A 25,950-nucleotide genomic window follows, 5' to 3' on the forward strand; every position below is an offset into this window, starting at 1 on the left:
GGACACTGGTGTACTCAACTTTCTCCTCTGTTTACATGGGGACGAGTAGTAGGCTATAAGCTGCTCCACTAGTTATATCAGCCAGCTAGATAACTAATGTCTTTTTAATAACAAATACAGTACTTTGTGCATGTACAAGCTGAAACCACTTCCAGCCACTCTCTAAGAAATAAAGGAGCTTAAATGTTTTTTTATGATTATATGGTTCCATTAAGAGCCATGACTCGTTGAATCTTTACATCAAGTGAAAAGTTCTTCACATTGGAAATACCAGTTTGCTTTTATTTAAATGGTTCTACGAGATATCACCTTGAGATTTCTTTGAAGCAAAAGGTTCTTCTATGGCATTGTTCTGAAGAACCCATTTTTGTAAAATCTTTTTTTTTTCCTTTCACTTTCTACTTCCTTTCTATTTGTACTGCTGCCATTGCTCTGTCACCCATGTTATCAATTTTATCTGGCAGTAGTGCTGCACTGATACAGTGGGCCTGTCGACTGGAGGAAGTTGAGACGCCGGTCAACTCGACACATAGTGCTGACACTCAGATTAGAACAAACCATCTCAACATTTCTGCCTTAAGAAGTTTTCCGTTTGTGAAGTGGAAAGAGAAAGAGTGATTGAAAGAGTTTGGTGTGGAGTGTGTACATGTATCATCATCATCAACATCGTCATCACTTAAAACCCTCATTTCAAATTGTATTTATTTATTTCAAAATAAGCAAAATTCACAGGCAATACAACAGCAGAGTATAACACACTATACAGGTCTACTGATAAAAATGCTAAACTAGATAGAAAAAGTCTATAAATACCTTTTAAATGTAAGTGTGGTAAAATTCCCAACGTAATTTGAAATTGAACGTAAATCTCTGAAACACAAACAGTCTGACAGCACAAACAAGTTCACAACTAGAAGTAACTACACATAATCCTCTTTCATATGGATATGACATAAAAACAATTGGTAAGCTTTTATATAAACTAAAGTCTATTTTAAATGACTATTCTTTACAAAAACATGCAAAAATTCATATGCAAACATAAAAATACTAATACAACTTGTACACTGTATCTCAAAAGTTTGTTGTCTCAATACGAGTCCTCTTCACCCTGATCATAATGCCTGGTCTTTGTCAAATTGAATGTACCCATTTTTTGGAGAACAGAAGGTTCAATCTTGTCTACTTTGTGGTACGGTTCTATGTTTTTCTCCCTTTCCAAAACTGGAAGCAGAGTCTTCTGCAGAACATAGTTCACACAGTACAAATCATTAATTCTGTTCGCCTGAGGTTCTCTGTGCACTTTGGAGAGACCTACTGTAGAACAGGTAGCTACTCAGAACCATTTGTAGTGAAGAACATGCAACATTATGGTGAGTAGTGGAGAGAACAAGCTTCGTAGGACACAGTGTATTTTCTGTAGGTCCACTGTTGGAGTAGGGGTCCAAAAGCACCAGTCTCAACGTGATACACACAACACACACACTAATGGAAACCATATAACTGCATTATTCTGTAAGTTTGTATCAAAATGTCTCTTGACTAAATAATATGATGAGGTCTCACACACTTGACCAGCACATACATTTCAAATACTGGACTGATCAGCCTCACTGCCACTTCGGTCAGATCATGTCAGGTCACTTGTATTGAACATAACAGGAGTTGAATCAAAGCGTTTTCCAGTCAAGGTTAAAAAAAGACATGGAGGTATTAAATAGCTCATCAATAAAACTAAACATCACTGCAAATATCACTACTCATCAATAATATGACTACGCTACATAACAATATGATGCATAAACAATATTTAGAATGTTGAAGGGGGGGGGGGGTCCCAATGGCGGGACGCCTGCAAACTATCTTTAGTTTATCAATAAAACTATAAACATCACTGCAAATCTCACGACTCATCGGGTGGTGATTTGGTCAGGTCTCTCATGGTTTGGACTTCTTGTTGACATTGCTGTAGATCGCAGACTCATCCTCAGTTCTGTGTGGACAGTGAACATCTCAGTCAACTTTAAATCTTCACTCAAACATGCATCACTCTGATGAGTATAACAGAGAATCTCACAGTTAAAAAAGTATGAGTGAGGAGGTGACCATGGGCCGTGCTGAACTAAGAAGCAGATTGATGAGTCTCCAACTATTAATATATATCAAAGATTCTAGAACAGAGCTCTGTTCTAGAATCTTTGATATATATCCTCTTTATTCTTCCTTTTGGAGAGTTTGCTTTTTGAAGATCAGAACAGGCCAATGTTTGTATTAAAAGCCAGAGAAGTTGCTGACAACTGAATCAATTTGACTAAAGAATACTGCACTTTCAGCTATATTCTTTCATTCTTATTTTTATATTCTTTCATATCAAGCAAAGATTTGTGCAGACAAAGTATCCACTTGTAGAGTGCAATATCCAGTGAAACCTGCACATGACACACAATATAAAATTCACACAATAACAAATTCACAAAGTATTTCACTGATCACAAAATGTTCAGTTGTCTGTAATGAGAGTAAATACTCACTGGGTGGCAGCACTGAGTCCCTGCAGATTCACTGAGGCGTACTGGGTCTCCTCCTGTGATGTGCCAGATAGAGGCGGCTGAGGGACGTTGGGCTCTGGTTTGGATTTTCTGAACTGGACGCTGGTGTACTGGACATCCTCATCCTGACTGGGCACCTCCTGCTGTTTGTTGAACTTAAACTGGACGCTGGCGTACTGGACTTCCTCCTCCTGGCTGGGCACCTCCTGCTGTTTGTTGGGCTTAAACTGGACACTGGCGTACTGGACACCATCTTCATCATCTTTGTGATCTGCAGGAACTCTCTGTTTACAGCCAGAGATTGTTGAGACGTTGTAGACAGGATCAGAGTGTAAAAGACCAGATAATAACTAACAATACATAGAATGGTTACTTTTTGGGCCTGTGAGTCAAACCTTGGATATGCATGCTCTAATGCAATTTATTTCTGATCCTCTGAAAATATATTACATTTGGAGTAATGGAGTATATTATGGTGCTAGATTTAGTTGGGACACATTTGAATAATCAGTGTTTACCTGTGTGTTGCTGTGTGTGCTCCTTGAGGTTTTTGTTGATTGAGTCTTCTGTCTCCTACTGTATATTCCAAACACATAAACAAAGTTTAAACTTGTATTGTGTGCAGATACAAAATAACTACATCTCTCTCTCTCTCACTCTCTCTACATATATATATATATATATATATATATATATATATATATATATATATATATATATATATATATATATATATATATGATAAATATATATATAATATGAAATTAATATATAAATAATAATTTTATGTCAAATAAGTCTCTGTAATTATTCTTGCCTCCAGCACACAATGACCACCAGCAGGAGAGCTACAGCCGAGATGCCCCCCAAAGCACTAAAAAGGACTCCTCTGGGCAAGCCAGGATCTAGAGAGAACATTTAGAAAATCATTGTTTTGCAACCTCTTTAAAATAAATCAATATAGAAATTCAGAGAAGTAGAAAATGTTTCACAATGTTGCCAAAATCACCAACACTTGTGGAAAGGAAAGCAAGAAACTTCACTGGACCTGGCAAGGAGACCCTGACTCTGGTTGAGTTTGTTGAGCCAACTTTATTTCGTGCCTCACAGTGATAAAGTCCATCCACACCAGGGACGAGGTTAAGAGTGAGGTTCGGCATCCTCCCTGTGCCCTGAAGAACTGTTTCATCTCCGGTCTTCCTGTACCAGATGTAGTTGTGCACTGGTGGGTTGGCATCACTGCTGCAGGTCAGAGTCACTGAACTGCCCTCCACTGGTTCACCAGAAGGATGGACTGATGCCAATGTGTTTCTTGGGGCATCTGACAGAAACAATTCATTTTAGCAAATCATTTATTTTATTCCACATTCCATACATTTGTTTCTAGTGTCTTCTCAGACATTATAGTTCTATAAAATATCATTAAAAAGAATGGTACAATCTCACAGACTTACATCTGACATTGAGAGTATGTGCAGGTGAACTGTGAATCTCATGTCCCTTAACAGCACAGGAGAATCTACCTGCATCTTCAATGCTGACAGAGTCTATAACCAGCCTGTTGTCTGCTGTGTGTGAGTTACTCAGAGGCTGTGAGTTCCTGTACCAGATGTAGGTGGGGTTGTTACTCAGACTGCAGGTGGTGTTGCAGGTAAGTGTCACAGTGTCTCCCTCTTTCACTAATGCAGGATTAACCAGCACTTGCAGATCTGAAATATTATTACATTGTATAAATGGAACATTTGATGAACATTATTTATTTATAGGTGTACTCACATTTGGATGTATTAATAAAAAATTACCTGTAACTGTGAGTTCAACATTTTTGCCAGCATGCCTTCCTTTATTAATTCTAAACCTGAAGCGATAACTGTTTGAGTCTCTAGTGGTCAGGTTTCCTATGCTCAGAGTGTGGCTATTTCTATTATTTTCAGTGTAAAGCGCTCGGCCTTGATAATGTTCTTCCAGTATTAAATCCTGTGGGTTCTCTTCACCATCCACCCATGTGGTAAACCAGAATGCCTTCATGACTTCATGATCACAAGGATATGTGTAATAGCTGTGGAGTTCCACTGAGGAGCCCTTCAAGGCACAAATGCTCTGTGGGGTGTAGGTCACAGTCCAGCCACTCACACCTAAAATGTACAATAAACAACACAACGTTTATTATCCTGCTAAACAAGGGTTCCTCCTCGTCTAAAGATTCCATAGTTGCATTCTCCTCACCAGGAACAGAACAAGAAAGTTACAATTATCTAGTAAAATGTATAATAATAACATACAGTAACTGTAAATGCATGTCATGAAATATATGATTACAATAGACCCTTTCAATTTGTTCCTGTTCATTCAAAACAATACAACTTTGTAGCCTGTATTGCTTACAAACAGTTGGAACAATAGCTTTACAAAGCCACAAAGAGCAGTTATGACAAATGTTGAGACAAAAAATAAAAACAGCTGAAATCCATTTGCAGATTCAGAACAAGTAATTGATATTTAACTGCCTAAAATTAGCTACAGTAGTTTGTGTTCCTCTTACTCAACATAACAATAATTTAGAGACAGAAAATGGAACCACAAAAATGGACAATGCAATCGTTGCTTACACACAGATGAAGATGGGTGAGCCGCATGTCCTCTTACAGCACAGGAGTAATAACCAGCATCTTCTGTTCTAAATGAGGGTATGGGCAGGGTGTTGCTGCTGGTTGTGTGTATGTTACTCAGAGGCTGTGTGTTCCTGTACCAGATGTAGGTGAGGTTGTTACTCAGACTGCAGGTGCTGCTGCAGGTCAGTGTCACTCTGTCGCCCTCCCTCACTGTTGCTGAACTCACAGTTACATGAAGGTCTGCGTGCAATAGGACTAAAAGTCATTATTGTCATATAGGAAAATTAAGCTATTACTTTATTGCAACAAACAAAATTCTTTTACATTTAACATTTAGTTTCCACGGTACTAACCTGTAAGTGACAGAGAGACCTCAGATCCAGAGTATTTCCCTACTGGGTCATTGGTTATAAACCTGAATCTGTATTTTTCCTCAGTGTCACTGTCTGTCAGATTCTTGATTCGTAGAGTGCAATCGTTCACTTTATCACCAAGATATTCCACACGCCCCTGATATCTGGAATCCAGACTCAAGTCTGTTGGTGTATCAGGAAACCAATTGATGTGCCAGAATGTTTTTCTTATTTGACGAACACTTGGATATGAGTAAGTGCAGGGGATGTCCACAAATGACCCCTTTAAACCACAGATGCTGGTAGAGGGATACATCACACCCCAGTCGTGCTGACCAAAGACACCTGGTCACATGATAAAAAGGTTAAAGCATTACTGCTGCTGGACCTTCCCCAACTGAAGATCGGCCTTATTCAGATTTAGCAGTGGCTGTCATGGTGTGAAGTGCATTGTGGGAAATGTGTACTACACATTATAGCTGCTCATAACCTTGTAAACAGTAACACTATGGACAAATGATCCCTTTGAGATTAGTCACTCAGAGCCAGATGCTGCTTCAGCACTTTATGAAGAGATCATCTCGTTTACATTTTGGTTTTGATGCACATTGTAAACTAATTTAGAGAAGAGAAGGCATCAAGACAGTAATAATATAAATATAGGGAAGGATTACCTGATAAAACTGTCTGAACTCATTTACATTTTGGTTTTGATGCACATTGTAAACTAACTTAGGAGAAGGCCTTCAAGACTCAGCCCTAAGATATACAGTAATAATATAAATATAAGGCAGGATTACCTGATAAAAGGCAGAAGGCTGCAGTGAGAATCACAGGGCCTTTTGAGAATGACATGTCTGCATCAACCTTTTAAAAAAGACAAGCCTTTGGAGATAATAATGAAAATGATGTCATATTAATGTAGGTAAAAACTGAAATCTAGTACCTATGTTTGTATTCAACAGGGAGATTAACTGCTTGCACAAGTTCACCATGAACGAGGTAATCTTTCAACACTGTTCTTTATAGAAATTGCACTTTATGGAAATTGGGCAGCGAGCAAAATAGGTAAGTGAAGAACTTGACAATATTCCTTACTACAGCTTGTAAAACTATATGTACCCCAGAGCGGTACAAAATATGACCGCCGCCCAGTCCAGCACATTTTTTCCACAAAAATAAGTCAAGCTAAAAGGCATATATGATTCTAACTGTCTCACTGACTTGCATTATGCACACTCAATTCTCACTGGTATCTGCTAGACAACAAGTACCAAAACATGATTAGTTAATAGATTTCACATGTAAAATACATTTTATACAACCCCACCCCCATCTTGCCTGTTCATAATTCTGAGAAATTCTTGAATTGTGTGCATGTGTGCGTGTACATGTTTATGTTTATGTGTGTGTGTGTGTGTGTGTGTGTGTGTGTGTGTGTGTGTGTGTGCGTGCATGTGCTTGTGTGTGTGCCTGCGTATGTGCCTGTGTGTGTGCATGTGCATGCATGTGTACATATGTCTACTGTGTGAGTATGTGTCATACGTATGATTACTGTGAATGTATGTGTGTGCGTGTGTATCTGTTTATGCACATGTGTGCATATGGAATGGGTTAACATGACCCCTGGAGGCTTACATACGCAAAATATTGGTCATCCTAGGCCCTACAGTTCTCAAGATATTCACAGAAAACTCTGTTGGTGTACGGTCACTAAATGTACACATAAATTATTTTATTGTATGGCCCCCCATGAAAGAAAGTTCACGAAACTTGGCATGCATTCGGAGGGTGTCATAATGATCCTACACTTTCAATTTTGTGCAGTTTTGACCATGTCAGCCAGATATTTTGTGATTAAAACACCTAATTTTTTGCTTTTTAATTTTTAACTAGGTGGCGCTATACATGAAATAAGTGGTAATGGGATGGGTTGACATGGCCCCTTAAGACCAACATACAAAAAAAGGTGGTCCTCCTAGGCCCTACGGTTATCGAGATATTCACAGAAAACTGTCTCCGGCCACCTACAGGCCAGTTGGTGTACAGTAACATAAATTAATTTCTTGTGTGGCCCCCCCCATGAACAGAATTCCACGAAACTTGGCATGCATTTAGAGGTTGTCATAATGATCCTACACTTCCAATTTCGTGCAGTTTTGACTATGTTAGGTCACAGATACCTGCGATTACAACACCTAATTTTTACTTTTTTGCTTTTAACAAGGTTGCGCTACACATGAAATGAGTGGTTATGGAATGGGTTGACATGGCCCCTTAAGATCAACATACAAAAAAAGTGGTTCTCCTAAACCCTACGGTTCTCGAGATATTCACAGAAAACTGTGTCTGCCCTACCCTCCTTTCGGGGGGTCCAGTCCAGCGGGGGGGTGGGGGGGGGCTACAGATCAAATCGAAAAACGATGGTTCCATGCCCACCAAGTTTCGCGTACCCCGGTCTTTCAGTGTCCCGATTTCAGTGTCATGATTTTCAAAACCAGCTCCAAAATGTTCCATTTGTTAAAAAAACTCACTCAAATGTTCTCATTAACACATCTGTTATCAGCTAACGTTGCCAAACATAAAATAAGTAAAGAAATAAATATCAGCTATGCATGAACATACTTTGTATGTTTGTGAATATCCAGCCATCTTGCATGATGCTAATATCCGTATCACAAACACTAACATTTTTTAAAAGATTTACAAAGTAGCAGGACACCAGTCATGCATTTTCTGCAAATAACTACTGAATTGGGAGACTTGTGATATTTCATTATCATCAGCTCTAGTGGCAGCAGTGCAGGGAAGTGTAGCAATGTGGTCACATGTTCATGTAAGCTAAGCAGACGGGAAACTGCTTCTAGCTCATATTGTGTATGAGTAGGGTGAGACTATTACACTCTCACAATTACACAATGTCACATTATTTTACACACACTCTCTCACATAGGCCTGCAGTGCTATACTGTGCAACAGTTTTAGGCACGATGGAAAGAACACAGTTAACTAAGGATCCTTGCAAAATGGTAGCCTGGAAAATCCAGACCCTAGTAATCTAGAAAGAATGTAATGGCCCAGCTCGAGGGGCAGCACTGCACGCAATTGGATAACACTAGACCGATGTTTACTCTGAATGATTCCGGACTTCGACGCAATTGGATAACACTACGATCAATGTGTACTGACCTCCAACATTGCAGCGCTGTCGTCATCAGTTTAGCTCGACTCTGGCCTGCCTATATCAGATACGCCGATTTGATTGGTTTCAAGGGGTAAAAGTAACGTGCATCATTGCTCATTGCCAGAGTGTCTTGCAGAGACAATTCCATTGTGCTCTTGCGAGAACTCTGGATTTCCAGGGTAGCAAAATGGCATAAAGAAGGTAGTACAAACACTGTCATTGGTCAGCCAGAGTAAAGTTTAGCCTTGTTCTCTTTCATTAGTCGGCATTACCATGCACTCATCTGTATGCAAATCAGTTATCATTCTGCATATTATATAAAGGGGAGGATAATACTAACACACTTTGTTGGATCCACCTTGCTATCTTTACACTCTTAGTGGGGTACAGATTAAGAACAGGAGAGTCTAGAGAAGCTGTCACATTCCTATCTTTCAAAACTAGAACCAGGAATAAATATACCGATTTCATTTTGGACTGTTGTTGTTGTTGTTTTAAACTATTGATTAAAGAAGTAAAATATTGCACTTACTTGGGTTTGCTTAGAGGGAGGGAGAGAGTCGTTCTGTCTTTACGAGAACTTCATAAGCAAGTGATGAAAATATATACGTGTGTGTGTGTATGTGTGTGTGTGTGTGAGAGAGAGAGAGGGGGGGGGGGGGGGGTGGCTGTTAAAGCTGATGCGGCGACTACGCTTCTTTTTTTGTCTTATCTGTGGTCAGTGTGACCTGAGGCCTTTCTACAGAAGAGCAGCTGCTCCAGACTCCCCACTGTACCAGGGTTGTGCACAATTCGAATTGATGCTGCTGCAGGTCAGTGTCACCTTCTCTCCCGCTGACACAAATTCTCGACTCACTGTTACATGAAGATCTAATCGCAAAAGGATGTGCAGTATTGTTATTTCCATAAATCAAAATGCATTATGTACTGCACATCTAACTGACGAATAATGTGTGTAGTGCGAACAGGACAGATACAATGAAGTTGTTACTTCATACTCCCACAGAGAAAATTCTTTTATATGTAAATTCATTTTTTAAAATTGAAATATGAATTACCTGTGAGAGACAGAGAGACCTCGGATCCAGAGAATGTTTCTTTTGGGTCATCGGTTCTCAACCTGAATCTGTATTTTCCCTTAATGTCACTCTCGCTCAGATCCTTGATTCGTAGGGTGCAGTTATTTGTGTGATCCCCAAGATATTCCACACGCCCCTGATATCTGGAATCCAGACTCAAGTCTGTTGGTGTATCAGGAAACCAATTGATGTGCCAGAATGTTTCTCTTATTTGACGATTGCTGGGATACGAGTAAGTGCAGGACATGTCCACAAATGACCCCTTTAAACCACAGATGCTGGTAGAGGAATACGTCACATTGTAGTCTTGCCAACTCTGGACAACTAGTCACATACAGCGGGGAAAATAAGTATTGAACACGTCAACATTTTTTTCAGTAAGTATACTTCCAGTGAGGCTATTTGCATGACATTTTCTACAGACATTAGTATTAACTTAGGTAATCCACACATATAAAAAAATCCAAACATTAATGTCCCTAAGTAGAGTTATGAGTAAAAAAGTGGAATGTTGACGTGTTCAATACTTATTTTCCCCGCTGTATCAAATAAAGGTTAAAGCATTACTCCTACTGGGCTTTTCACAACAGGACACCTAGTCACATATCAAATAAAGGTTCACAACAGGACACCTAGTCACATATCAAATAAAGGATAAAGCATTACTGCTACTGGACTTTTCACAACAGGAGACCTAATCACATAACAATTTGATAACATAAGCAGCAAGCTATGCTTTGATTCACACACTGATGTTGTTTGTGCCAAAGCCCATCAGCGCAAACTGAGGAATTTTAACATTGACCCCACTATTTTTATGAGAATGTTTTATTCCTGTTTTATTGAGTCTGTTTTAACCTTCTGTTTTATCTGCTGGTTTGGTTCTCTGTCCATAAAAAACAAAAATCGACTGCAGAGTATCGTCAGGAAATGTAGCAAGATTGCAGGCATCAACTTCCCCACTCTCTCTCACACCTACTCCAACAGAGGGGCAAAGAAGGCCCAATCTATTGCAGCTGACCCTAGGTGGTCCAATCTATTGCAGCTGACCCTAGGTGGTCCAATCTATTGCAGCTGACCATAGCCATCCCCTGTCCTGCCAGTTTAAGCTACTCCCCTCAGGCCGTAAATACTCCATGCCCAGATGCAGGTAAAAAAAGACTCAGAAACTCTTTTATCCCGACTTCCATTTCCATTAAACAGTCTGCCAGGACTGTTTTAACTATTTATTATTTATTATTATGTTTTAGATACTCGGGTATTTTTTTGGCTTTATGTTTTTACGTATTGTTGTGTGTTTTGTCCTTATATCTGTCTGCTGGCTGTGCAAATAATTGCCCCTTGGGGACAATAAAGAGACCTTGACTTGACTTGAACGTAAGGGGAAAACATTTGCTATTTATTGTAAAATGACACGTCACATACTTGTATACTACCCTTTCTCAGTTTCAAATGTGCCAACAAAATGACGACAAAAAATGCAAGTAACCAGAACTTACAAACAGATGGTGATGGCTGAGCCTCATGTCCTCTTACAGCACAGGAGTAATTGGCATTATCCTCCTTGCGAAATGAGGGTATGGGCAGGGTGTTGCTGCTGGTTGTGTGTATGTTACTCAGAGGCTGTGAGTTCCTGTACCAGATGTAGGTGAGGTTGTTACTCAGACTGCAGGTGCTGCTGCAGGTCAGTGTCACTCTGTCGCCCTCTTCTACTGTTGCTGAACTCACAGTTACATGAAGGTCTGCGTGCAATAGGACTAAAAGTCATTATTGTCATATAGGAAAATTAAGCTATTACTTAGCAGTTTCATACTTACTGTACATCTCACATCGTACTAGCTAGGCCATTCAACTAGGTTTAGAAGTGTATTTCATTTAAAAAATGATTACATTCCAATTCCAAAAAATGACTTTTATTCATTTATTTACATTTATATTTATTAACATCATCATCGTGCCAGGCTACTCTGACACTGATCTGACATCATCATATTCTTGTCCTGAGTGTAACACTGTGGTTGTGTCAGTTTGCTGGTTGTTATGGTGATGGACTAATGTGGTCACTTCTTGTTTTCTGCCTGGAAACTGTTAGAATGTGTGATGGCGGTTGGGGAGCTTTTCTCTCTGCAGGTTCTGCTCCTCTCCCCTTGGAGTCCTCCCCATCCCAGTCTTCTCCAGACACAAATGTAACGGTCAATAATAAAAAAAAAATACTCTTATTTACTTTTTGCTTGGTTATTTGCTCTGTGTAATTTTTGTGGTGATTGCTCCTTAGTATTTCTGGTATTGACCTTGCATGTTTACTAAAGGCTGTTAGCGAGGGTGTGAAAATGACCGTCAGTGTTAGTGGAAAGAGGAACTGAAAACAGAGTTTATTTTCGACCCAATTGGCCAGTGCACTCTAGGCTATGATGCCCCTCAAAAAATAAATTTCCCCTCACCTAACCCTAATCTTAACCTCTAACTCTTATCCCAACCCTAACCCTAACTTTAGCCCCCTAATCCTAACCCTAACTTGTTATGACAAAAAACAAATGTCACTTAATAACATAAGCGTTATGTCATAAACATTTATGACTTGTTTATGACACGTTCATGACAGTGTCATGTCACTCTTATGTCGATACTGTCAAGTAAAGTGTAACTGAAATTAATAATGTTTCAGACGGTTTCAATTAGGGCTGTCAAAATAACTGATTCATTTCGATTAATTAATTTAAGAAAAAATAACTGATTAAAAAAATTAGTGCAGATTAATCGATTCCGTATGACCTTTGACCCCGAGCCGTTCTAGTCAGTAAAAATTAGACTGTAAAATGAAGGAGAGAGAAGAAAACGTGCTGCCTGGATCATTGATTGGAACATTTACTTTTAAAAAACGGCCTGATGGTGTTGATAAAAATAAAGTGTTGAAAATAAAGACCTCTGCAATGTCTGCAGCAAGGAATTTGCACATCACCGTTCATCAACTCTATAGTCGCACATCAATGCAAAGAAATAAGTGTTGATATTGAGGGGAGTGTTTTTATTGTGTCCCCTAGGTTATATCTGTGGCCTGAAATGCCTTGTATGTGAAAAAAAAAACTTATTCCCGAAGCACTTTTGAATTTATTTCCTCAGCATATTAGGTCATATCATACATTATTATGGCAATTATTTGAACACTGAAAATAATAATAAAAGAGTTTTTGAACTTTAATGTCACTAATGCTGATTATTCAATGATTCATTTGAATTTCAATATTTAAAATACTTTCACAGCAAAAATTATATATGCAATTAATTTAGATTAATTAATCACAGAGTATGTAATTAATTAGATTACTTTTTTAATCAATTGACAGCCCTAGTTTCAATATAACATAATCATTAAAGCCATTCTACCTAGCGCTGTACCACTGGTACCACTTTCTATATTTGTCCATCAGCCACCAAACAACAAGGAAAGAAGAAATACCCCCCCTCTCTCTTGCTCTCTGTCTGTCTTTCTCTCTATCACTCCCTGTCTCTCTCTCTATCCCTCTCTTTATCTCTGTCCCCTAAAAGTATAATGTTTCTTAATGCAACTATATATTCACATTTGTAACAGTAGCATAATGGAAGTTCCCGTACACACAGAGCAACACTCTGGATGCTACATGGATGGTATACTGGACTAGCCTGGATACCAGACTCTCTGACTTCACACAGAGTCTGGCCTAGATCCATAGGCAAACGTGAATGGTATAGTGGTACTGGCTTTTGTGCCCATTTGCAGCACCGCGATGGAAGTCTGAACTCCTTCTTCCTTCAAAGCCCTGCAGAACCACATCGGCTATCGTGGAGAAAGTCTACATCACCGTGGGACTAGTGGGAGCAGCTCTGAATACTATGGCTGTGCTGCAGGCATATCAGACGCAGATGCTTAAACGCATAGCAGACGGGGAGCTGGATGGCAAGGTCAATATCCTCGACGAGCTGTGTCGCGCGGCGGACCTAGCCCTCCGTGCGACGAAATGTACGGTTCAAGCCACAGGCAGGACTATGTGTAACCTGGTGGTATTAGAGCGCCATTTATGTCGGGGGCACTCGGTAAGAGGTCGATGGTCGGACAGCTGCAGAGCCCAGCACATAAACTTCCTAGAACTCTTGGCGGTCCAATTAACCCTAGTTCATTTTCAAACGCTCATCACAAATTCACATGTTGTTCTGGTCAGATCAGACAATACTGCAACTGTGGCCTATATAAATCACCAAGCGGGCTTATGCTCAGCTTTGATAATGAAAATGATGAGAGATGTCCTATTGTGGGCCCATACTTGCCTCCTCTCTATCAGAGCAATACACCTCCCAGGGGAGTTGAATCACGGGGCGGACATGTTTTCCAAGGGGGGGGATCGATCCCGGGGGAATGCGCCTTCAGCCACGGGTGGTGCGAATGATATGGTGGAGGTTTGGCCAGGCGCAAGTAGACCTTTTCGCCACGAGAGACACGACCCACTCTATGGTCCTCTATGGTTCTCAATACGGGACAGGGACGCTCCACTAGGGCAGGAAGCCTTGGCCTGCCAATGGCCGAGAATGAGACTGTATGCTTTCCCCCCGATTCGTCTAATTCAAGCGGTGCTGGACCGAGTCAGGTTTGCGCAGATTCCCTTGCTATTAGTAGCCCCTCGATGGGAGAGTCAAATATGGTTTGCGGATTTGATTGCGCTGATGGACAGCTCCCCATGGGAAATCCCAGTATGCAGAGATCTGTTATCCCAGGTGAGGGGATTGGTGCTACTGTACACTGTGGGTCTGGCCCCTGAGAGGGAATAGTTGTTAAATGTGGGGTTGTCTCACGCAGTTGTTTCTACCATTCAGAACTCTCGAGCTATATAGCTCCAAGTGGCAGGTGTTTGAGTGCTGGTGTACGCAGCAAGGAGAAGCCCCCACTCAGTGCGGGATTGGGGTTGTGCTTGAATTTCTGCAAGGTTTATTCGATAGTGAGTTATCCCCCTCTACTCTAAAGGTGTACCTAGCTGCGTTTTTAGCTTGCCATGTTTCTCCAGACCAGACGTCTGTTGGAAGACGCACGCTGGTATCCAGGTTTATATGGAGGCTGTGCCCGGCAATATCGTTGCACGCCCCAACGTGGGATCTATTGCTGGTGTTGTGGGCTCTGACAGAGCCACCCTTCGAACCTTACACTCAGTCTCAATCCGCATTTTGTCGATCTTACTGGAGTGAGCGAGTTACACGCAACGTCAACGCACCTATCGTGCTTTATATTTGCTGACAATTCGATGGTAAATTTATGCCAGGTTTTGTCCCCAAAGTTATTACCCCATCGTTTTGCAGGCAGAGGCTAGAGCTGACTGCATTCTCTCCTTTTGAATCAGCGGAGGCAGAACGGTTGCATTTATTGTGTCTGGTGAAGGCACTAAGAATTTATGTATCGCACTCACAGGACTGGCGCGTCTCAGAAACATTGCTTATGCCACAGGGGGTCAAAGAAAGGGAAAGGGAAACGCGCTGTCTAAGCAACGTCCCAGATAGCAAGCACAGTCGGCCCGATTCTGGCTGAGTGCTGGCAGTGTCGGCTGAGGTCCGAGTCGGCTGAAGCACAGTAAACACAGTCGGCCCGATTCTGGCTGAGTGCTGGCAGTGTCGGCTGAGGTCCGAGTCGGCTGAAGCACAGTAAACACAGTCGGCCCGATTCTGGCTGAGTGCTGGCAGTGTCGGCTGAGGTCCGAGTCGGCTGAAGCACAGTAAGCACAGTCGGCCCGATTCTGGCTGAGTGCTGGCAGTGTCGGCTGAGGTCCGAGTCGGCTGAAGCACAGTAAACACAGTCGGCCCGATTCTGGCTGAGTGCTGGCAGTGTCGGCTGAGGTCCGAGTCGGCTGAAGCACAGTAAACACAGTCGGCCCGATTCTGGCTGAGTGCTGGCAGTGTCGGCTGAGGTCCGAGTCGGTTGAAGCACAGTAAACACAGTCGGCCCGATTCTGGCTGAGTGCTGGCAGTGTCGGCTGAGGTCCGAGTCGGCTGAAGCACAGTAAACACAGTCGGCCCGATCCTGGCTGAGTGCTGGCAGTGTCGGCTGAGGTCCGAGTCGGCTGAAGCACAGTAAACACAGTCGGCCCGATCCTGGCTGAGTGCTGCCACTGTCGGCGGAGTTTCAGGTCGGCTGAGGCACTGTCCCCTTGAATGGGCCGACACTGACACGCAGTAGTTGGGCTGATTACTGAGTGTCTTATTTGGCCCGATTGGGGTTTGATGGGCTACTGCCAGTTTTCGAATCAATCTCGGCAGACGGATTTCATACAGTGTGTGGCCCGATACTTCAGGAACGAACACTGATCAGTATCGCGGCTGTTGGCGGAAAAAATGAAACATTTAGTGACAGCCGGACGCTAAACGTACATGGCCCAATTCTGTAAAGTGACTGTCGGCCCATTACATGTGGAAGAGCCACGAGCAGAGCAACTGTTCAGTTTGAAACCAGCAGGACGGCGCGAAACTGTCTCGTTTTGGACACTGCCTGTGGTAAGTAACATGCAACTTTACCTTTACCTGTTATTGCATGTAAATCATTATGAATGTACGTAGGCTTATTATTGCAGACAAAGTTTAACAAGTAGCATAACAAGAATGGGTGTTTCAATCTAACCCCCTTGACGATGACGAAGCTAGCGGTAACATACGTTATGATTTCTTAGCCTACTTTGTTGGCCTAATTAGCTGTTACCGTTAACGTCAGTGTTGGTAGTCAAAAACGGTCAGTGCTGTAACGTTAGCTATACTTGCATAATTATGTGGTTTTCAAAGAAAAGTGTGATCTAATCATTTTAGAAATAGCTTAACAGTTAACCAGTATTGCTTGACTGCTTGAATATAGCGATTGGTAATTGGGCATTTCATCGTTATCTATCCAACTTCAGGCACTAGGCAGGCAGGACTGAGACTGTATGCCTTAAGAGTGTGTGTGTGTGTGTGTGTGAGAGTGAGTGAGTGAGAGAGAGAGAGAGAAAGAGAGAGATGGTAGCAGGGTGGGTCCTGTCCTGGTCATGTAAAACTCATCAAAATCTGTATTTTGTACTGAGGGGTTGTTTATGATCATGTAATCATTTTGAACACATATACTTCCATTAACCTAACGTTACTGTGACTTTTTTTAAATGTACACCTCAGAATCCAGGCCACACTGACCAGAGACCTGCCTGCACTCCTTTGGATGAAGAAGGCTACCCGTGTATGCATGTGTGAACCATTTCTTGTGTTGGAAAAACAGGAGACCTGAAGAGCTCTTGGTAAGTTGTACATTGATTTAATAGAATAAGTAATACGTTTTTGTTTAGATGAGCCAAATCATAGGAATCAGCTTTCATCTAGGCCTGTGTTTTGTGATGTGTCATTTTTAGATGCTTTTGGTTTGCCTCATCCATTATGTCAGCAAAGAACAGGAGTGAGCAGGAAACATGCGCTGTTGAAAACATGGCCAACCAACTGGAGCACCCACAAGGCTCTTGTGAAGGAAGTCCACAAGTGCTTCAGGTCTGTATGTGTTGAAAAATATGTCTTGCTCTTGGTGATTGTTAAATGCTGATATATTACCAATGACAATCACACAATGTCAATGTTGCCCAAAATAACTACCAGGGAGGTGTTACCAAGACAGCTGCAGAGTGGCAAGACTGGGCTTTAGTAATATTTTGTCAGACAGTAAAGGATAAATAGTTTAATGATTCAAATTTCTTTTCTTTTGAAATGACATGCTGTCCATGCATCTCAAATTGAAGGATGGATGGAAAGAACTCTTTGATCAACCCCCACAGAGAGCTGAGGTGGCTATCTGTAAGTATATTTGAGTGGACAAACAGAACTTCTCTGACAGATGACATGTTGAAATCTTGCTTTAGACCTCATAATGATCTTATAATATTCTTTTATACCTAAATGCAGTTTGGAGACACCCCCGGCTGGTAGTGCTGCTGAAACTGGTGGAGGCAACAATGAAGCGGCAACAGAAAGAGAAGGCAGGTGGCAAAGGTTGCTGCTATTGAAAAATACTTTGAGAGTGAGTATGTGTGCATGTATGTAGCTGGGTAGGTCATGGTACATGGTACAAAAATACAGAATTTAAAGCACTAGCACAACACTTAACTCACAACCCACAACTACTGACAATGGAATTACTCTTTTAGAGTGAGTGAGTGAGGGAGAGAGATAGAATATTTCTGTAAATGTTTAATGTTAATTTAGAATAATTTATTTCTTTGAATCATTATACAGTTTTAAAATGTTTAATTGTTTGTGTTTTTGTATATGAAAGAAGTCGATTGTTGTAGATAAAAGTAGATTGTATATTTTAACTTGTTTAATTTCTAAAGTGTATATATGTAAAAGCTTGTATAATTTTTAAATGTTTGTTTTATTTGCAAGGTTGTGTTTGTCAAACTTGTTAATAAAAGTAGCTTGTGCTTTTAATTACTAGTTCTGGATTTGTGTTTATTTTCAAGTACTTTTGGTAGTTAATGGGCCACATGTGGCCCGGGGACCCAGCCGACATTCAGCCAACACTCAGTCAGATCAGTTTTATAGTGCGTGGGCCAGTACAGGCCCAGAGGCCCAGCCGACACTCAGCCAACACTCAGTCAGATCAGTTTTATAGTGCGTGGGCCAGTACAGGCCCAGAGGCCCAGCCGACACTCAGCCAACATTCAATTATATAGTGTGTGGGCCAGACCTGGGCCAACAGAATGCATGACAGTCATTTCACAGTGTGTGGGCCACACCTGGGCCAACAGAAACAATAAGAGTCATTTCACAGTGTGTCGGCCAGACCTGGGCCAACAGAAACAATGAGAGTCATTTTGCAGTGTGTGGGCCACATCTGGGCCAGAGGAAATTCTTTGTGTCAGTTATCAGTAACTGGGCCATTGTTGGGCCAGAGGCCCAGCCAGAACTGGGCCAACACTCACAAAACCCTGAGGCAAGGTAGTGGGCCAGAGGTGGGCCGGTCAAATTTTGCTATCTGGGGTCTTTCTCACTGGATAGTGGAGGCATCCAGTTGGCTTATGAGAGTGCGGGTAAAGTCCCTCCTGCGGTGTTGAGGGCACACACAACTCGGGGCATGGCCACGTCTTGGGCTTTTACACGTGGCATGTCGATAGAAGATATCTGTATGAGTGCTCAATGGAATTCCCCCAAATACCTTTGTGCGATTCTATAACCTAGACGTGTCTAAGGCTCCACTCGCCCATAGTGTGCTTAGTGTGGATAATGATGAGGTCTGCAGAGGCATTTGTGTCAGAGGCAGACAATGTGTTCTTTCATAGGCTTTCATAGCTAGGCTGACAGTTTTGAAAACCAAAGGTACTGTCAATTTGTTATTTTCCAATGGATAAATTTTATATTTTCCAATTCAATGCGGCAAAAGAAGGCTACATTGTGTTCTGTCACTGGCAAGCTCTCACAGCATCTTCGAGCCAATCATTACAAGAGGCGCAGGTAAGCCTAAATATTTGCATACACAGAGCATACACTTTCACAGAAACACTGTGAATTGTAATAATACTGACACATATTAGAACAAACCATCTAAACATTTTTGCCTTAATAAGTTCTCCATTAAGTGGAAAGAGAAATGGGAAGTTATTGGAAGAGTTTGGTGTGGCGTGTGTGCATATATCATCATCATCACTTAAAACCCTCCTTTCAAATTGTATTTATTTTGAAACAAGCAAGAACCCACAGGCAATAAAACAGCACAGTATAAAACACCATATAGGTCTACTGATAAAATGCTAAAAAGCTACACACACACAGATTTCTAAAGTGGTGTCTAAACTGTAACAACCTTTAAAATGAACGCAAATCTTTGAAACACAGTCTGACAGCACAAACAAGTTATTACATAGTATATACTATAGTTATTACAACTAGTAATTACACATAGCCTCTTTCATGAGGATATGATATAAACAATTAGTAATCTTTTAAATGACAAACATGCTTAAGCAATCACCGCAAAAATTCATACGCAAACATGATAATACTGATGCAACTTGTACACTGTGTCTCACAAGTTTGTTTTCCCAATACGAGTCCACAGCAGAATCAGTCAAAGACTTAGACTCACATACACACACACTAATGGAAAATGTATAACTGCATTATTCTGTAAGTTTGTATTAAAATATCTGTTGAGTAAATAGATATAAATAAAATGTTGTGACTTTTAAAGAAGCACTATGCAGGTCTGGTTATTCCTTCGCTTTTTCTGGGTTTTCACCGGATTTGGTCTCGCATTTTTCACTACACCGCTCCCCCTGCAGCTTCGGTAGCATGTGACTGCTACGCTAAACCCCCACTTCCGCTGAGTCACATCCGAATATACCTGGACCGGGTCCAGAAAGTTGCATATTCGTTTTTTCTGCGGAGAAGTGATAGGGGGAGACGAAGCACACACCAAACGACCCAGAAAGTGTTGTAGAACCATCAGAACAACTCTCAACTTGCATAATTAAGGTAATTTTTGCTAACATTGTTGCATAGTGCTTCTTTAATATGATGAGGTCTCACACACTTCACTAGCACATACATTTCAAATACTGGACTGATCAGCCTCCAGTGTTGTGCCAGTTCACAGCTTTTCTGAACTAGTTCAAGTTCAGTTCATACATGCTCAAAGTGAACAGTTCACGTTCAAAGTTCACAATTTTAATTCTGAACTAGTTCAAAGTTCAGTTCATTTTACTTTTTTCGTGAGATATTCAAATAAATACTTTTTTTCACACTACGAGCTAGAAATCACTATACGTTCTTTGAAGCTGCTCATTGTAGACATTTGCTCATGACACTGCAATTGTGGGTTTCTTACCAGGTGATGAAACTTGCAGCAGTAGGCCTACAGACAAGGTAGACCAGTTCTATACTTAGTTCAATGAAATCTACCAGCATTTATTAAAAAAATAATATATAATATGAAATATGTATATATTATTTGATATATATGATATTATATATGTGTGTGTATGAAATGAGCAAAACTCTTGAATTGCAGCGCTTTCTCTCACTCTCGTCATTGGTCTGTCTCTCTCTCTCTCTCCCGCTCCTCCAGCCCTCCGCACTCTCGTCGTTGCCTGCCTGCGGAAGCCAGTATGCTATTCAACTATTCTCAGCCGGACACTACGTTGCCCGCAATGCATTGCGCACACAATGTCAAAACCATTTCTGTCTGGTGATACATGATTTAAGTGGCACCAGCGAGAATACAGGAGGGAGGAACTTTCTCTCGTTGCGTTTCAGAAGAGAAAACAGATGTCACTCAGTTTTCAATGGAAAACAAATTCCAACGTTCATTTACAGTGATGTCTGCCGTTCATGATACATAATGTGAACTAATTCACGTTCAAGTTCTTTATTAAAAAATGTGTTGCGTTCAGTTCAACGTTCACGAAAAAATGAGCGTGTTCAATGAACGCGTTCTTTTGAACTCGTTCACGCACAACACTGTCAGCCACACTGCCATACCACTTCAGTCAAATCATGTCACTTGTATTGAACATAACAGAAGCTGAATTAAAACGCTTTCCAGTAGTCAAGGTTAAAAAAACAGACATGGAGGTATTAAACAGCTCATCAATTAAACATCACTGCAAACCTCATTAGTAATCAGTCGGTGTTTCGGTCAGGCCGTCGGTCTCTCATGGTCTGGACTTCTTGTTGACAGTGCTGAATCTCACTGTCAAGAAATACAACTGTTGTAAATTGACATGGGCCAGTGTTTGTCTTTTAAGAGTGAGGAAAGGACCATTACCTTTGCTGAAACATGTATTCAACTCAAGTCACATTAGTTGTCTATTTTTATTTTTTTAATTTTGAAGAATTTGCTTTGTTGAAGATTGTGTTACTATTTAGTTGCTTATGACTGAATCAAACCAACTATTAAAGCAGCACTAAACAAGATTTGCTCTCAGGGTCCCCCTACAGTTGAGAAGCGCAATAATGAACAAACTAAATGCGTCTTTTGCGACAAAGTATTAACATGACTCTGACATAATATAGAGGGACCACACTGACAGCAATCTGCAGAAACATATCTCTGAATTCCTGTAGCATAGCAGCTCTTTTCCTATTCAATTTCAGTTCCTGCACAGAAACATAGAAAGTTGCTAGGTCAGTAATCACCAATTCATGGGTTTCATCAGGTCCCTTTCCACAGGTGTATACAATCAGGCACCTTGATTATCAATGCAGACTGCATGGTGCTTGATTAACACACCTGTGAAAACAGACCTGATGAAACCCATGAATACAGGGCCGCTCAGGCTATTCGCCTTATTCACCCGGCAGCCATTACGAGGCTGAGGGGTACACTTGCCATTACACCTCAGTCCAGCAGATGGCGGTGGTAATGCACTCAGTTTGCAAACTGCCAAAAAAAAGGGTTCACTGGCCTGGCATAAGTGCCGGTCGTCATGTTATGAGGTTATATGCTATCAAAATAATTTTTGAAACGGTATGTTAAAGTAAAAATAACTGTTAAGGGTGCCTTTAAGAATACGGCACATCCAGCCATATTCTTTCTCTCACATTTCCTGCCAGAATTTGTCCTCCTCTTGTAGAGCGGAATATGCAGTGAAGCATTCTCATAACATACAATAACAAATTTGCACAGTTTCCCACTGATCACTCATACTGTGTACAAAATTCCTGTAATATCAGTAAATACTCACTGGGTGGCAGCACTGAGTCCCTGCAGATTCACTGAGGCATACTGGGTCTCCTCCTGTGATGAGCCAGACAGAGGCGGCTCAGGGACGTTGGACTCTGGTTTAGACTTCCTGAACTGGGCGCTGGCGTACTGGACGTTGTCCTCTTGGCTGGGGACTTCCTGCTGTTTGTTGGACTTAAACTGGACACTGGCGTACTCAACTCTCTCCTCCTGGCTGGGCACCTCCCGCTGTTTGTTGGGCTTAAACTGGACGCTGGCATACTGGATGTCTTCGTCCTGGCTGGGCACGTCCTGCTGTTTGTTGGACTTAAACTGGACACTGGCATACTCGACTTTCTCCTCCTGGCTGGGCGCCTCTCGCTGTTTGTTGGGCTTAAACTGGACACTGGTGTACTGGACATCATCTTCATCATCTTTGTGATCTGCAGGAACTCCCTGTCCACAGCCAGATACCATGGGGATTGTGGAAACGTTGCCATAGACACGATCAGAGTGTCCCTGTTAAAGTCCAGATAATAATAAGAATAAGAATCATTTTTTGACAGGAGCCAGATGAGATTACTGTACCTGAGGGCCAGTTCGTTTTTTTTTTTAGTTTTACTTGTCTATGCATTGACTTTTCTTTCCCATGCATGTGCATCTGTGTAGGCTGACGTGTGCATTTCTTTGCAAATTCAGTATAAGTTACAGTATGCTCCACTATGTCTCTGTCTATGTATCTCTGTTAATGGACAGTAGTCTCTCTGAATGCTAGCTCTTGTATTAATTCCATCATCACTACACACTGCCAAAACTCTGTGAACTGAACCAAAACAAAACAGTGCCTCTTGCCATCTTATTTTGGGAAAGAGCGTGGACCATTTCAAATTCATCCAGGGCCAGCACTTAGCCCGTGGGCCGAACTTTGGACACTGATGCCCTAATGCCATTTATCTCTGATCATCTGAAAAGATATTACATTTGGAGTAATTATATTACGGTGCTACCTTTAGTTGGGACACATTTGAATAATCAGTGTTTACCTGTGTGTTGCTGTCTGTGCTCCTTGAGGTTTTTGTTGACTGAGTCTCCTGTCTCCTATAAACAAAGTTTAAACTTGTATTGTGTGCAGACACAGAGTAACTAGACATATGAATATTCTATATGTTTTATTCTGTAAAAGAAGTCTCTGTTATGATTCATAATAAACTGATATAAAGGTATTTCTCTATGACTTGCCTCCAGCACACAATGACCACCAGCAGGAGAGCTACAGCCGAAATGACCCCCAAAGCACTAAACAAGAATCCTCTGTGCAAGCCAGAATCTAAAGAGGAACATATACAAAATCATTGTTTTGCTAAATGTTGTACTTCAAAAGTCTCCTTCAGTAAAATATATAGATAAATCCTGGGAACATCAAAATGTTAGTGAAATCATCAATGCTTTACAGAGCCAAATGTTGAAGGAAATGCAAGAAACTTCACTGGACCTGGCAAGGAGACCCTGACTCCGGTTGAGTTCTCTGAGCCGACCTTATTTTGCACCTCACAGTAATAAAGTCCATCCACACCAGGGACGAGGTTAAGAGTGAGGTTCAGCATCCTCCCTGTGCCCTGAAGAACTGTTTCATCTCCAGTCTTCCTGTACCAGGTGTAGTTGTGCACTGGTGGGTTGGCATCACTGCTGCAGGTCAGAGTCACTGAGTCGCCCTCCTGAAGGTCACCAGAGGGGTTGAGTGATGCTGAGGTCATCCTGGGGGAGTCTAGTGGATGGGGAACGTGATAATTGTACATAGCAATCTGATCAACCTTTTCAGCTCGTTTTTACCTTATGTAACTAAAGGCCTGCACACACAGCCGGTGACGCGAAGGCGATTTATGGCATGCGTCCGGCAAAATTTAATAGAATCTATTGAAGTGAGTGAAGCAACACACACGGCAAGTGGAGCAACGGGGCAACCGTCGCATCGCTCTAAGTGTCCCCTTTCTAATTTTCAGGGTGATTTTGATACATCATAATAGAAAACAGCTGTATGGTCACTGTAACTCCACTGAATCGACGGGTGATCAGACGCGTCACCAGTAGTGTGTGTAGTAAAGCGATTAACAGAATTCCAAGGGGGGCATGGCATTGTTTGACAACAGACACATGACTGTCACATGACTTTACATCCAATATGGCTGCCCAGGGGTTTGACACCAGTCACATGACTGTCACATGACTCACAAAACAATAACAATAACAAACAACACGTGGCGACAACCACGTGGCTAATTTGCATAAAAAGGAGGCGTGGTTATCACATGATTTATGACGTTTCAGGGGGCGGGGCTTATTTTTGACAGATAGTTCATGATAATATACTACTAACAGAATTCCACCATCACGTTTGGCTTTCGCATTCCCGGCCGTGTGTGACAGCCTTCACTCTAAATGACCACATGATTTCATGAATGACTTGATGTTTTCAGAGGCATTGGGAGTGGAAGCCTTGAATGCCGATCCACCCAACATCTCATCAGTACTCACAGTGCACATCCAACAATGTGGTATTGGAATCACCGACTCCATGTTTGTTCTCTGCCTTACAGTAGTAAAGCCCACTGTGCTCAGCGCTAATGTTAGTGATGCTATAAGTCTGCCCTTGTCCAAGCCATGCAGGTTCAGACCCATGCTTGTTTCTGTACCAGGTGTAGTTGTGCACTGGTGGGTTGGCATCACTGCTGCAGGTCAGAGTCACTGAACTGCCCTCTTCTATTTCACCAGAGGGACTGATTGATACTGAGGTGTTTCTTGGAGCATCTGCAGATTTGAAAAGGAAGATACAAAGAGAAACATAAATCAACATTAATTACAGCAGATAATTCGGCACGGGTTCATGCATCGGTTGGAAATGATCACAGTTAAAGTTGATCTTATTGATCTCCTGGAAAAGGTGAGAAGGTCCATTCCACAAAATAAATTTAAAAAAAGTATAATAAAGTGTGCTTTTACTTGTCCAAAACAACACACCCAAAACATAATAGTTAACTACCATTACTTTAGGAAATATTACATGATACTGGAATCATAACACACATGGGCAGTGTAAACTGAGCAGTTTAATTTCTGATTTCCAGTTCCACACTTACAGATAACATTTGTCTGTACTGCTGAAGAATTGCGTTTCCCAATCGCATTCTCAGCCACACAGTAGTAGATTCCACTCTGCTCAGAGCTGATGTTGACAAAACTGTGGTTCTGATTCGATCCAACTTGTGAAGTGTGATCTTCGAGCATCTTGTACCAGGTGTAGGTGTGCACTGGTGGGTTGGCATCACTGCTGCAGGTCAGAGTCACTGAACTGCCCTCTTCTATTTCACCAGAGGGACTGACTGATACTGAGGTGTTTTTTGGAGCATCTGACAGAAACATTTCATTTTAGCAAATAATTTATTTTATTGCACATTCCATTTGTTTCTTCTCAGATACTGTACCATAGTTATATAAAA

At 41.4% G+C, this 25,950-nt stretch overlaps 2 protein-coding genes and 1 long non-coding RNA gene across 3 annotated transcripts in view; 1 reads left to right on the plus strand and 2 right to left on the minus strand.

The window, feature by feature from the left end:
* The window catches only part of LOC121717891 (B-cell receptor CD22-like), a 49,567-nt gene extending 26,999 nt beyond the window's left edge, over positions 1 to 22,568 (minus strand). Inside the window, exons 1-4 of the mRNA XM_042102598.1 lie at positions 22,479 to 22,568; positions 21,404 to 21,484; positions 6,315 to 6,381; positions 5,515 to 5,859 (exon numbers count right to left, since the gene is read on the minus strand). Coding sequence (XP_041958532.1) covers positions 5,515 to 5,859; positions 6,315 to 6,369 — 400 coding nt within the window. The 5' untranslated portion in view covers positions 6,370 to 6,381; positions 21,404 to 21,484; positions 22,479 to 22,568. The remainder of the gene's footprint in view (positions 1 to 5,514; positions 5,860 to 6,314; positions 6,382 to 21,403; positions 21,485 to 22,478) is intronic.
* On the plus strand, positions 15,798 to 18,677 carry LOC121717919. The gene is made up of 5 exons (XR_006033816.1): positions 15,798 to 16,284; positions 16,930 to 17,048; positions 17,160 to 17,292; positions 17,538 to 17,592; positions 17,701 to 18,677. It is a non-coding gene; the product is annotated as an uncharacterized LOC121717919 (long non-coding RNA).
* Positions 22,475 to 25,950, minus strand: part of LOC121718459 (B-cell receptor CD22-like) — a 47,734-nt gene continuing 44,258 nt past the window's right edge. Inside the window, exons 8-13 of the mRNA XM_042103473.1 lie at positions 25,591 to 25,860; positions 24,989 to 25,261; positions 23,949 to 24,221; positions 23,696 to 23,783; positions 23,500 to 23,554; positions 22,475 to 22,975 (exon numbers count right to left, since the gene is read on the minus strand). Coding sequence (XP_041959407.1) covers positions 22,475 to 22,975; positions 23,500 to 23,554; positions 23,696 to 23,783; positions 23,949 to 24,221; positions 24,989 to 25,261; positions 25,591 to 25,860 — 1,460 coding nt within the window. The remainder of the gene's footprint in view (positions 22,976 to 23,499; positions 23,555 to 23,695; positions 23,784 to 23,948; positions 24,222 to 24,988; positions 25,262 to 25,590; positions 25,861 to 25,950) is intronic.

This window comes from Alosa sapidissima, chromosome 9 (assembly GCF_018492685.1).
Source record: "Alosa sapidissima isolate fAloSap1 chromosome 9, fAloSap1.pri, whole genome shotgun sequence".
NCBI lineage: Eukaryota > Metazoa > Chordata > Actinopteri > Clupeiformes > Clupeidae > Alosa > Alosa sapidissima.